Source organism: Dermacentor variabilis, chromosome 8 (assembly GCF_050947875.1).
Source record: "Dermacentor variabilis isolate Ectoservices chromosome 8, ASM5094787v1, whole genome shotgun sequence".
Taxonomy (NCBI): domain Eukaryota; kingdom Metazoa; phylum Arthropoda; class Arachnida; order Ixodida; family Ixodidae; genus Dermacentor; species Dermacentor variabilis.
Genome location: NC_134575.1, coordinates 133,653,629 through 133,667,689, shown reverse-complemented (window position 1 = coordinate 133,667,689; position 14,061 = coordinate 133,653,629). Strand labels below are relative to the sequence as shown.

The 14,061-nt window shown below is 43.1% G+C and overlaps 1 protein-coding gene across 2 annotated transcripts in view; it reads left to right on the top strand.

Annotated features, from left to right (window-relative positions):
* The window catches only part of LOC142590595 (uncharacterized), a 42,061-nt gene extending 28,382 nt beyond the window's left edge, over nucleotides 1-13,679 (top strand). For both annotated transcript variants that reach the window (XM_075702904.1, XM_075702905.1), the window contains exons 4-6: nucleotides 6,865-6,956; nucleotides 12,508-12,593; nucleotides 13,308-13,679. In XM_075702904.1, coding sequence (XP_075559019.1) covers nucleotides 6,865-6,956; nucleotides 12,508-12,593; nucleotides 13,308-13,499 — 370 coding nt within the window. In that variant the 3' untranslated portion in view covers nucleotides 13,500-13,679. The remainder of the gene's footprint in view (nucleotides 1-6,864; nucleotides 6,957-12,507; nucleotides 12,594-13,307) is intronic.
* Nucleotides 13,680-14,061: the final 382 nt, after the last annotated feature.

Sequence of the window (14,061 nt, the reverse complement as noted above, 5' to 3'; positions counted from 1 at the left end):
TTGCCATTATCCCTCAAGAGAAAAATGTATGACAGCTGTGTCTTACCAGTGCTCACGTACGGGGCAGAAACCTGGAGGCTTACGAAAAGGGTTCTACTTAAGTTGAGGACGATGCAACGAGCTATGGAAAGTAGAATGATGGGTGCAACGTTAAGGGATAAGAAAAGAGCAGATTGGGTGAGGGAACAAACGCGAGTTAATGACATCTTAGTTGAAATCAAGAAAAAGAAATGGTGCATGGGCAGGGCATGTAATGAGGGAAGATAATCGATGGTCATTAAGGGTTACGGACTGGATTCCAAGGGAAGGGTTGCATAGCAGGGGGCAGCAGAAAGTTAGGTGGGCAGATGAGATTAAGAAGTTTGCAGGGACAACATGGCCATAATTAGCACATGACCGGGGTAGTTGGAAAAGTACGAGAGAGGCCTTTGCCCTGCAGTGCGCATAGCCAGGCTGATGATGATGATAGTGTACAAAGCGGCTATTTTGAAATGCCGATGGCAATATGGTAAGTCAGATTTAGGGTCGTATTCGATTCTATTGTGCATGCAATTTTTGGACCCATTTTGTTGGAAAAAAGTGCGCGTTAGATTCAAGTAAATATGGTAAGTTTGATCACATCATCATCATCCTATTCAGGATGAAGGCCTCTGCCAGTGATCTTTGATTACCTCTGTGTTGCGCCAGGGGACACTACCTCATGCCTGCAAATTTCCTCATTTCATCACAGCATCTGGTTCTCTCCCCCCCTGACTACTTTTGACACCTATTCTGTATCTCTAATACACTCCTAGTTATCTGCCATATGCATTATATGGCATGCCCATCTCCACCTCATCCTTTTTATGTCACCTACATTATTGGCTACCAATGTTTTATATTAACCCACAGCACTGTCTTCTGGGCTCCTAATGTTATGCCTGTCACTTTTTATTCCATCACTTATTGCACAGTCCTTCCCAGGCATCTTTGTTAACATCCAAGCTTTTGCCACATATACTAGTACCGGTAGAACGCAGTAATTGTGCAGTTTTCCTTTCAAGGATATGGGTAAGCTGGCAGTCATGACTTGCATGTACCAGTATAAAGTCGCCAACCGTTTATTTGGACCTCATGGGGACTGCGGAAATGTTTGAATAAACAGGTGTCCGAAAAAGCAGATTAGGCAAAAAAAAAAAAGAAAGAAATCCTTTATTTCCACGCACTCATTTGGGCTCCGCGTAGGCTTGAAGAAATTGTGAATGCGCCATTGCACGTTGTTCCGTGTACGCGCAATCAGATAAGCCTGAATCTCGGAGAGTGTCGTACGGTCACTATAGGCAGCTGAAAGCACAGTCACTGCTTGTACACGCTCCGCATGCGACAGCAGCGTAGCACATGGTGTGTCATTTTCGGTCTCGGAGTCGTCGTCCGGTGGTGCAGCAGAAACCTGACGAACGATCTCGCCGTCGTCGAGTTCTGCGCATGTCAGTACAGCAGTGACAGCACCTGTGAAACTGTCAAATGAGACGGTGTCCGGAATCGCAATGCAACCACTGCGCAGGTCTCAGCAGAACATTTTCGGCGTCAGTAGCGAGCACATCGGAAGGCGACAAATCCTAGGCCTCCCGGCACCCGCTTGCCAGCATTCCCCAGCGCAGTCTGCGCGGGCATGCGGGCATGCAATGTCGGCGCCATTAGACACTCGACGCGATGTTTCCGTATGCCGTGTTGGATTACCGGAACCTTAACACAGCACACAAAGCAAACACCACCATGCCGACACCAGTCACACAAATGAAAAACGTGGCCTACTCGCAGCATCGTGCACGAAGAAAGAAACAAATCGGCTGCTGGATTGTCTTGACATGGCTTACTAAGCTGGGACTTGAACTGCTGTAGCCACTCTATCGAACAAGGCAGAAACGGTGATGATGAGTGGGGATTTGCAGTAGCACCACTTTCTGGGGCAGCAAGGAGGCTCCGTTCAAAACAATAATGACGTTCAGCAAGTCGAACCATGCACTGGTCAGAGTCAGTGCATGGTGCTCTCGATCGAGTTGGCTAAGGAGTGTCCGAAAAATCAGATAAGAGGTTGCAAGGTGTCCGAACTTTCGGCAGTTGTTATACATTATGGTCTATGGGGATTGTCTTGACATGGCTTACTAAGCTGAGACTGGAACTGCTGTAGCCACTCTATCGAACAAGGCAGAAACGGTGATGATGAGTGGGGATTTGCCGTAGCACCACTTCCTGGGGCAGCAGGGAGGCTCCGTTCAAAACAATAATGACGTTCAGCAAGTTGAACCATGCACCGGTCAGAGTCAGTGCATGGTGCACTCGATCGAGTTGGCTCAAGGAGTGTCCGAAAAATCAGATAAGAGGTTGCAAGGTGTCCGAACTTTCGGCAGTTGTTATACATTATGGTCTATGGGGAGAATGGCGGTGCCGCGAAGCAGGCCGCATAATCAAGCACGTCCAAATTTTTGGAGTCTGAGAAATCAGTCGGCGACTGTAGTACAAAAAGTTCTTGAAATATGCGGGCTGCCATGCAGGCAACCTTGATCATATTTGCTAGAGATGTGGTGGAGCTTCCCTGGCATACTGCTTACCCTTGCATTCTTCTTATTGGACTGTAATGGCATGTTTGAATGCCATTTTCGAGCACTGTAGAGCACTTCCAAAAGGGAGATATTTTCCTCGTAGTCGCAAAGGGGCACTCTGTCTACACTGGGTTGCTAATTTTCAATTGCTCCACTCCAGATCAGTGCCGAGAGGCGCACCCAGTATTCCTGTCATAGCAACTGAGAAATCTGGTTAGTTCCCAGTCGCATCCCCTCACCTATTCCTGTGGGTATGCTGGCAAAGGGGGACTCTCACTCCATTCACGGTGACAATTATTATCCGCAGCGGTGCTGGCCATGTTATCAGAAATTCCCCTCAGGTTTCACTTCCTTTCCTCTCGCTTCTAAATAAAATGGCTACCTGTTGGGTTGGCGCAAGGTATCTGCTCCTTGGATCCACAGTGCCTCTGCAATTGGTCCACTCAGATTCGAAGGGTCACAGCGTTGGTCCAAAGATGCCATAAGCTTCTATGCTCGAGACCTTGACGCAATCTTGCAAGCTCTGTGCTGCAGTTGATAGTTTCAGCACTACAGAAGGAAAAAACTTATTTTCTTGTCTTTTCTCCAAATTTTGCAAGCCATTCAGTTGTATTGGTCAAATTCGATATGTCTCTGTATTCTGGCACAAGTGCTTATGTTTTAATAATAAATTCTTATGTGATAATGCAGGAAAATGGCTATAATATCATGCATACTGTTCTAGTAGAAACCGTGCCATTGTAACAAGTAGAACGCTGGCCACCAGACGCTACTTCCCAATAAAAAGGCCAATACAGTGTGTCCATTTCTCAGCACATCCTCATGCATGCAACTGTACCACAGTACACCACTTTTTCCTCTGGGTGATGTAAGAGAGTTTGTGGAGCCAACCGTTGTTTCAGCCCTTAAAAAAACTGCTCCTAAATCATCAAATGTGGTCAGGACATGTTAATCAGAGTTAATGCCATGGATAGTTTGTGCAGTATTAGAATAAAACATACAGCATATCGCATGACTGAAGAAACGAGGCATTGCTGACAGCTAACTCACTACTAGCCTGTTAAAAGATCTCATGACCAACCGTTCTTCATTCTTTTTTTTGTACAACACAAAGCCCCTCCAATGCACAATATCACATTGCTCTTTGCACTGAAACTCTCTAATACAGTAGACTTTCGTAAGCTTGACTCCGTTTAAATAGATATTTCTAGTAATTCGATCCCGACCGAAGGTCCTGGCGAATACCCATGCATTTCTATGGGTAGAAAGTTTTGTTATTTTGATCCTACAATTGTAATTTGCCAGATAACTTCAACTTGACCAGTCAGCATGAACACACCTGACTGCTATGGAAAATTTTCTTTTTAAAAGAAAATTTTACTGAAATTGCCTTCGCGGTGCAGTCAAATACAAAATAAAAAGCGTGTTCACAGCGTTCGCATGCTTTGCTGCACAATTTCCTTGTACTGTGATGAAACTGACTTCAAAAACAACATGTGACGAAGCTTACTTTGGGAAACCAGCAGCCATTGTGCAGCACATAATAGAACTCTGCCCATATTTCTTTCTAAAAAGTCAGATAAACGTTAGATTTATACTTTCTTCAGAAGCTTTAATGTAATTTTTACGTTAGTTTTCTACTTTAGACTCATAGTTTGGGCTTATTAGAAATGGGCAGATACTTTCAAATTATTCAGCTGTGTGTTTTACTGTTTTTATTGCAACAGCAAATATGTGGACACTTCAAGCAAAGTATTGCCATCGGCATCGGTGTGAGGTTCCATACATATTTAGGTATATGTATGTTATATGCCATGCCATCTTATATGACATGCGGTATATGCGGGTTATATTGCCACACCATTAAATCACTGAAGGTACTCATACCAGGTCCCGCATTCTTGACGAAATTATTCCTCAAAATTTTGAGAATGGCAGCCCACGAATTTCATGAAACAAAACACCGACAGTGTATGCCTTTTGTCTGTAATCTTCTCAGACTTAAATATTAAAAGTGCGATACAGTAACAGAGCTGAAACCTGAAAATGATGCAATTTTATTGGCACAACTGAGCACTTCCTCCAAAATCGGCTCACGAAGGACCTTTGAAACATAGCTTATGTGGAAAAGTGGTGGTAAAGTCACTAAGAAAGATGTTGGCTTTAATTAATAAACAAATATGAAATTGTCCAATGGCAGGATTCAAGCAGAAGACCCCTAGCACAACAGCTCGTTTTTACTTAGTCGATTTTCGTTTTCTTCAATTCATACTGCCACTACAGCTACGAGTCTTACACTTTGTGTAATATTCTAGTATGTTGCTGTCGGATTCATTGTTTTGCCCTTATGGCGGAACTACAATATTTTTTTTCTGCAACTTGTTTTTTCCCCCCTATCGAATAATTTCATTTGATCAAATTTGTTGGTCCCCTCAGAGTCAAAATAACAGAGGTCGACTATAGTGCCCAAATGTAGTGCAATTAGCAAATTCTCAGGGATGACTTGGAATCGGCTAGCACAAGACAGGGGCAATTAGAGATTGCTGGCAGAGGCCTTCGTCCAGCAGCGGACATGGAAACAGGTTAGTGACGTAGTGCTTTGAAAAGCAGGTGATTACCCGGCAGCACAGGTGTGTTTCTGCAGGCGAGACTGTATGTGTGTGTGCAACGATTAGTGGACGGGACACATGGGTCACTTTTTTGTTGTGATAGCAATTATACGCATGCTCAAGGTGCTACTGTTGTCCTGCTGTTTCGTTGGCAGCGCATGCGCAGCTCGCACGCAGAGGCTTTTTAGAGAAGCAGGTCGCGTTCGCTTCAGAAATGACGAAATGAAGTGGATGCACGGTCAACTACACACTCAAGTGCCTCGGTGGCAGAGTCAGGCAACGAGGTTCTGCCTTGCACTGCCGGCACGAGTGTTGTGGGCACGCCACTGTAATCCCACTAGCATTCCCACTGAGCTGATGTGTGTGCAGTGCGGTCTGAGCAGTAAACGTCTCGCCAACGTTAAATAATATTTCACTGGGCGCTGACTGTCGCCGACTGTTTTCCCGTCACTCTTCTCGTGCACCATCAAGGTGCGATGCCTTCTATGCCATTGGTGGCACTTCTCACTACGGCAGTGTTGTGGGACACCCTGTTGTGGCCAGGATGCTGTTCCTTCTGTCCAGCAGGAGCTGCCTTGCGTGCTGCGTCGTGCCAACGTGTCGCACAGGTGTAGAGTTTGAACACCCTTTGAGGAGCTTGTGTGCCATGCTGAACCTTGCTATCGCTGCCAGAGCTTCGGCCTTCCAACTGTACTGCAATATCATTTTTAATTTGAAATAATTCAAATAACGAAATACAAATGTTTACAAACACACAGTATAGCTGTTGGCTGGTATTAGGGCCATTCACAAGAATGCGGTTGGCAGTAGCATAGAGCCCATAACTTTGCACCGTCAGACCCTTTGATTATTGAACTCTACCTGCCTGGGCCACTCAAGGAGTCGGTCTTTCTGTGAACTTCTTTCACCTGTTAGTAGAGCTCATCACAGTTGAAGCCCTAAATCAGGAGAAAATAAAGTTATCTTGTTGTTAAGCCTTATAATTGCATAACGTGAGTTAATATTGTTAAGCTGATGAGCAAAACGAGAACAAGGTAAAAGTGGGAGTCAACGTTTCGACAAGTGAACTTGTCTTTTTCAACTTGTCTTTGACTTGTCTTTTTCGTGAAAAAAGGCAAGTTCACTTGTCGAACTGTTGGCTCCCACTTTTACCTTGTTCTTGTTTTACTCATCGTCTTTAATTTCCATCTCCTCCCTTCCCCATGTTTTCCCTTTTTAAGCGGGTATCCTGAAAAAAATTAATGTTTTTCTTATGTTCATGCAAAGAGCAGTGTTGGATTTCAATTGTAGTGAGACTTGGATTGCATACAGTTGCAAATCAGCCAGCTGTGAACTTGTTGGTTTAAGTGCAACTGTTCAATTTGATTGTGACTCACTAGTGAACTGGCTTGCTTGTGTTTTTGCTGAAAGTTTTTGCTGACTGCACAAAGACTAGAAAATCGCCTGAATACTTTGCGAAAAAGATATAAAAAAGAGGAAGAGATTTCGATGGGATACTGTGCCCTCCTTTGTGTTTTCATAATTTTTTTTTTATTGGTTCTTCTCAACTGACATGTGCTTGTCCTGAAGGATGTGGAATTGGCAAACAGTTGAACAAGTCAGTGATGGTGACCATGATGATAAGACTGGACACTTGAAACCGGCCTGACGTTCTTGCCAACACTCTGTTGCAGAAAGCGCAAGTTGCGGGAGCAGAAGCTGAAGGAGAAGAAGCGTCAGAAGCTGTCCGCCAGGCATCAACAGAGCGACTTTGGCCACCTCAAAGGTAGGAGCCGTGGTTATCTTCGAGCAGTGTTATTGAAGCAGTGAGCTCACCAATCCTTGTTAAATGGACACTGCAATTAAGCCAAGTTAAATCATCATATTATTCATCTATAAGTCAACCATCTTTTACTGTATGCCAATATATGACTTTGCCGCATAGAAAATTGGCACCGAAGGTCCCGCTGCTGCTTCCTAATTTGAATTACTCATGCCGAAAAGGACCAATCGACATAATGCTACATCCCTCTCTGCTGCTCTCTGAATCAGCCAGCGCTGACATCACATGAAAGGTATACCATATCCTAAGATAGGTGGCGCCACCCTGATTTTCTATTTTCAACTTTTTCTTAGTTACGAAAGCTTAGTTCTTGCTATGAATGACAAATTTGTTATTTCTGAAGCTTATCTTTCAACCTTGCTCCAGCAAATATTTTCGTTTAACGTCCTTAACCCTTGAAAGCCCAAACTCCATTCTACATAAAGGAGCATTGGTAAAAGCGTGATCACTTTTATTTCTGAACATTTGAATAACAAAAAAAGCACCATAAAATGTTGTTTGAGTTATAAATTAATGAGTGTAGTAATGAATAAATTTGTAACTGGTTTCCTGAGCAATCCACAGTTGAAACATCACTCTAGCTTGTCATAAACACTACTATAGCTTTTGCATAAAGTTTCCCATCAAATCAGCATTTTGAGGTGTCAGCCTCAGCATATTAGGTACGACACTTTGGTGCCTTTGTGGTGTCAAACATGATGTATTTAACCAACTTGTTTGTTTGTGCACGTGGTTACATCCTCTGTGTATTATCAAGTGCAACCTTTCAAATTGTAAGTGGACACCCACTTACAAATCAAGTGGGTGTCCACTTGATTTGTAAGTTTATGCACAACAAGAAATTGACTGGTTGCACAGATTAATGAAGCGCTTTATTTGTGTAGACAATGCTTCCATAAAACACAGTATGGTAATATTTTTGCAATTATGATTTTATGGAACCAGAAAAAGGTTGTAAGACTTATTTAAATGCCGACTTATTCGGTGCTAAAGAAATATACATAATCAGCCTGCTTTTATTTTCTGAACTGCAGTTTTTGTGATCGCCTGTTAATGATAAGCTGCTCGTAGCCTGCTAGAAGAACCTTAGGGTAGAGTGCAATGTTTATTTAGGCACAAATAAACATACAAGGGTAAATTCCAGTCTGTGCAAGCCTTGTAGCCTGAGTGTGTGTGACTGGGCAGTCTCGGCTCAGAAACACTTAATGTGTGTGACATGATTCCCTCTAAGTAAAAAGAAAAAAAGAACACAAGAACTGTGACAATTAGTTCCTGAGAATTCACAGAAGCACGAGACCTTCAGTGAAACATTGAGGCCCTCATGACGCTCTTTGCAGTGCTGTAACACACCGTGGTGGCTCTGTGGCTAAGCACGAGGTCCTGGGTTCAATTTCAAGCTGTAGGAGCAATCTATTTCACAAATATTTATTTTTTGAATGCCTCAAGTGGTCCTATCAAAGGGACACTACATGAGCATACTTCTCAACTTCCTATGCTTTCATCATGAAATGCTAGATATTTTTAAGCTTTTTAATAATTGTTGTAACGACATCTTTAATCTCGTTTGTTTTGCTTTTGCTCCACTTAAGGAAAGAAACAGGTCTGAAATAATGCAAATATCCACTTCTGACTAACTAATTTTAGTGCTTTTTATGTACTAGTGAACACTTGTTCACCTCCGGATTTGGTATCGGCATAGAGAAGGTGCCATGCATAGCACCTTGTGTACATTTCAATAATTTTGTGCTGTGCTTTGCCCGTGAGATGTGTCATGTGACGTGCATTGCTTTTGCTCATTATGCATGATAAAGAGTCCAAAGAAAAGCTTTAAATGTGTCGACGCTCGGTGGCTGTGAATTGAAAGAAGCCTCAAGTAGGTTGTTGAACTATGGTAAGCACTGCACAGCTTATTTTGCAGGGAAGTGGAGCAACGTGAACCAAAGCTGGACTCTCAAAAATCATCGAAGGCACCGCATACCAACAGCCAAACAAAGAAGCCCTGATTGGACACTTCCTAGTTTGCTATTGATGCAACTCTGTCTGAGGGCAGAATCAAGAAGTATGAACTCAAACACATTCTCAGCAATGATAAAAGGCTCATGTTCATTTTATCCAGTGTGAATGAGGCCCATTGTGATTCTTTGTTGTCTGTTATTCCGGAATTCGAAAAGACAAACACCTTCCTGCAGTGTCAGTAACCTCAAGTACACCTTCTCCTAGATCTGCCTAATGGGCAGCATGAATGCCTGCTTTTGCGGTTTATCAGACAGCTGCGATAAAAAGACTACAACAATGTGGCAGCCGTAGACTACAACTGCTCTGGCACTGAGAGGGATGATGATCTTGTGATCAAAAAGTCAAGACAGAACAGAGCATATTAAGGCTTAAGGAAGAACAGAAGAAATTTCTCATAAGAGTTACTCAGAAGAGTAAGGAAATATTTTATAACAGTGATTGATGACTACACCATCTCGAGAGTTCCTTTAAGTGTCAGATTCTGAGAAATGCCCAGGCTGCCTTCCTGAGCCACTTTGTTGACCTTTCCAATTCTCTCGGTAGTTCGGGAGGAGGAGACCGCTGAAGCTGCTTTGCATGATGTTCAGATCCAATTCAATCATCTGCAGTTGGAAAAAACTCCTGGACGCATTCATCAAGCTAGGAACGAATTGATGAACAGTTGTGCATATTTCGCAGCCTCAAAAATGCGGATGGTACAGCAAGGCCTGGTAACGTTTTAAAAGTAATGCTTGGAACGTTAGCACTCCAGTACAACAATGCCAAATGTGGGAGGATTTTCAGTGCAGTGAGGGAGGCTCGCATGCATTTTGCTCATTGCTGTAAAAAAAGTTTTTCCAGCTGCTACTTGTTAAGTCGAACCAGTCAGGGAAACCCAATGAGCAATCTTTGACATGGGAATTTCTAGAAGTGGCAAAAGTAGCAACATCCTCATATTTACGTTTGTCTACCACCTCTACAATGTTTACATGAAAGGTTTGTTTTCAGTTGAGGCAGATTTGAATAGAGAGTGCAACATTTTGTCCAATAAACTGACCTTAGTATTTTTCATAACTTTTCACCCTTCTTTGGCTGTGGTCCTAGAATATACAGCTTTTGAGGGATGCCAGGTATTGCATAAGGGCTAAGCATAAAAAGGGTGGAATCGATGGCAGTGATGTTTACGACATAGATAAGTCCACTTCTTTAATAGCAGTTTTGAAGCATGGGAAACTATAAATGAATGCTGTTTTATTTTCCTATTGCTCACTCCTGTGTGCAGATGCCATGCGGAAGTGTGCGACAAACAGGGCGACCCCCTCTATATTTCCTCTTGCTCCTTATCCCCCCTCTCCTCCAAAGAAAAAGAAAAAAACTGGAGCTGCCCTGTCTATATGGACAAGTCCTTGCTTTGGGTGCACATTAAAGAGGCAGTTAAGGGAAAGATCATTTGAGCTGTATTAGTAAGTTATCCTTCAGCAGGAGTTTGTTTACCTAGGTGAATTACTCACAGGGAACCCAGATCATGAGAAGGAAACTTACAGAAGAATAAAAATGGGTTGGAGTGCATACAGCAGACATTGCCAGCTCCTGACTGGGAGCTTACTGTTATAATTGAATAGAAAGGTGTACAGTCAGTGCATTTTACCCGTGCTAACATATGGGGCAGAAACTTGGTGGCTGACAAAGAAGCTTCAGAAACCTTAAGGACTGTGCAAATAGTGATGGAACGGAGAATGTTATGCATAACACTAAGAGACAGAAAGAGAGCGTTATTGATCAGGAGAGCAAATGGGGATAGCCAATATTCTAATCGACACAAGAGAAAGAAATGGAGCTTGGCAGGACATGTAATGCGTAGGTTAGATAACCAGTGGACCACTAGGGTTGCAGAATAGGTGCCAAAAGAAGGGAAGTACAGTCGAGGATGGCAGAAGGCTAGGTGTGGCGATGAAATTAGGATATTTGCAGGCGCTAGTTGGAATCGGTTGGCACAGGATTGGGGTAATTTGAGATCGCAGGGAGAGGCCTTTGTCCTGCACTGGACATAAAATAAGCTGATGATGATGATGAAGAAGCTATCCTTCAACAATACAGTCGACTCCCATTAATTCGACTCCTGTGGGTCTGCATGCTTTGGTCAAGTTAACCAAGAGATCGAATTAAGAAACAACAACAAAATTAATGAATTCAAACCTTTTTTATTGCTTGAAGTAGCCTGTAATGTGTTTTTGTTTCTTGCTCTTGAAGCATGACTCAATCATCATGAAGCAAAGAAAGAGCCAACAAGTTTAAAAGCTGCTTCAGCATGACGCAATGTGAAACAAGCAGGAAGAAATGGCTTCAAGGGCAGAAAGTTTCGCATCAGCCACTAAAAGAAAGAATAAATTTAAACATAAGACAGCTTCACACCTAGGAAAGCAGTCGCACTGTCTGCTGAATTTCTTGTGTCTTCAAGCTTTTAGTAATCACCGGGCACATGCGAAAGCACCGGTGGGAGTCGACTTGACCAAAGCTGCATGCTTTCAAGTTTGATTACAGTATGAATTTTGACAGTTCTACTTGTACTTAGCTTTATCACCAAATATGGGTTACATTGCATTCTAAAAAGCCAAAGACTGATCTTAACCCTCTCAGACACTATGTACACAATTGTGTACATTGCAAACTCGTACATTTTCCTCAGAGCATAGTACAGATGTTACAGTTTCGTAGTTTCAGGCAAATTCTCCACTCTTCATCTTCGAACTGTTGAGTTTACTGTGCCATATAGCGAATGCTGATAAAACTAATGTGCAAAATATTTAGCATGGTAGCAGTTGGTTTCGTGTTGGCAGATAAGCTATCTTTCTATGTTCATTCTGCATTTTCGACACTGTCTACGGCTTCTAAATAATTACGAGCTATGATGGTAACGAGTGTCTCAAGATCAAATTACAACATCCGATTAAGTTACAGCCTCCGCAGTGCAAGAATTTGTGCATGGTCACAAATGTGTAAAAAGCGTCATGGTGGAGTATTTGGAAAGCAGTGCACAGCAAGGCTTGACTAGCTCATACAGTTCTGCATAGTTTGTTATGCTGCCATCCTCTATTTTATCAGAAGGAACTTGACAATGCGAGTAAGCAATGTGTGTCAAGCTCTTTGAGGAAATGCATAGAGAAACATTTCGGAGGTTGACTCCGAGACCCAGACCCAGATGAGAATGGTGACATTGCGGAAGTTGAGCTTGTTAGTTGCGCTTGCATTGAAGGCACGGAGGAAGAGGATGCACCTTATGTAGAATTTACAGGTTTGTCTGGTACTGTGGAAAATGGTGAAAGAAGCTTTTAATGAGAAAAAAATGCCTTTTTTCTGTTACATGAATGTGAAGCAATGTGAAAGTGAAACATCAAGAATTCAATATGGCCCTGGGCCTTTCTAGAAGTGTCTATGTTTTGGTTAACATCATGGGAGGGACCACCGTAAATGCTCAAGTGCACCTTCCTACTCTGCCCAGATCAAGTGGCCTTTGGCGAGGTTGTCCACCATCCACCGGACATCACGGCCCACGTCCGCAAGGCTGACAGCACCAAGCTGTCCAAGGTGAGCAGTTGTGCTTGGTTTGCAATGGGAAACGTACGGCTTGTACATGTTTTTAATGCAAACGTTGTTGAAAGGAGAGTTTGTGCTTAGAACCGCCTCGTTCTCACTCATATTTTACAGTAAGATTGCAAGTTCTGCTGTGTATCATTCAGTGGTATACTTGAAATGTTTGGTTACTAGCTCTGTCTAGAAAACATTGAAAACCTAAAGCATTTGTGCCATTATAACGAGACAGAGGTGGCCTTATAGTTTAACTTGTGAATGTCTCAGTAACAGGTCAGCACTGTTCTTGTTAGGCCTTTCCTTGTAGCCTTGTTTCATATGTACTTGCGCATATTTCCTGCATTAAAGGCACATCAACTTAATGTAATATCAGCGTCTGCTTCTTTGTCCTGTCTCGACAGATAATTGTTGTCAAAGGACATTATATTAGGGCCTTCGTGTAACTATAAATCTAGTTTATCTAGGCCTTACTTTGACTAAACAGTCAAAGTAAGGCTTGGAATATCTGCAGGCCTCTAATCTGGCCTATGACTAGACCTGCCTGTTGTGTGTTTTCCCTTTGTCATCATTGTCACAAATCTTGTACCCCTTTTTTGCTCTCGTCCCATTCCATGATGCGAAGTAGCTGTCTAGAGAAATGTACCTCGGACCAATCTCTGGGCCTTTCATATCATTAAGCATTTCTCTACATCTCTCTCTCTTGTCATGCAGCCTGGCAAGAAAGAGCTGCTGCTCACCAAAATGCTGACCGGCGACACCAACGACAAGCCAGACCTGACGGTCAAGCGTAAGGAGCTTTCGGCAGGAGACCGGAAGCGACTGGAGGTGGAACGCCAGAGGGCCGTCTTCCTTTACCGCAAGATGAAGGCCGAGGCAGCACTCAGGAGGGCCTCCGCAACATGACCGACACAAATAACCGGGACTCCAATTGAAGGGACTGTACAGATGCATTGCTGCCGTGTGTGCTCAGTGATTGCTCGCACACCTGCATGACAATCCTACCTTTCATGGGAATTGCGCCATTTGCAGAACACTCGGTGCTCTGTGCTTCGAGTTGTTGAATAAATCACTCTGGCCCTGCCATCTTCTAGTCTCTTGGTTAGCTCACTTGGCAGACCAACTCTGCTCGTGGAAAGCAGTGGTGCCAGATTCAGCCCCTCGGTTGTAATGAATTTTTCTGCAACTGTGAATCCTTCCTTCAGAGGAAGCCATATCGGGTTTCCTCTGTAGCTTATTGCTACTTTCGGATGGATCAGAACATTTTCTTCTCATGAAGCTTCCTCCGCCCTACGAATTTCTGCCAAACTTATTTCCTTAAACGTGCATATGAAACAAAAATAAACTACGAGATGCACTAGTCAAGTATATCATTGAGAAAAATGTTTTAAAAAAAATGACAAGGTAAAACTCCATACTAAGGTGTCTTGTACATTTCATCTGATACAGTCAAACCCCATTGGTATGT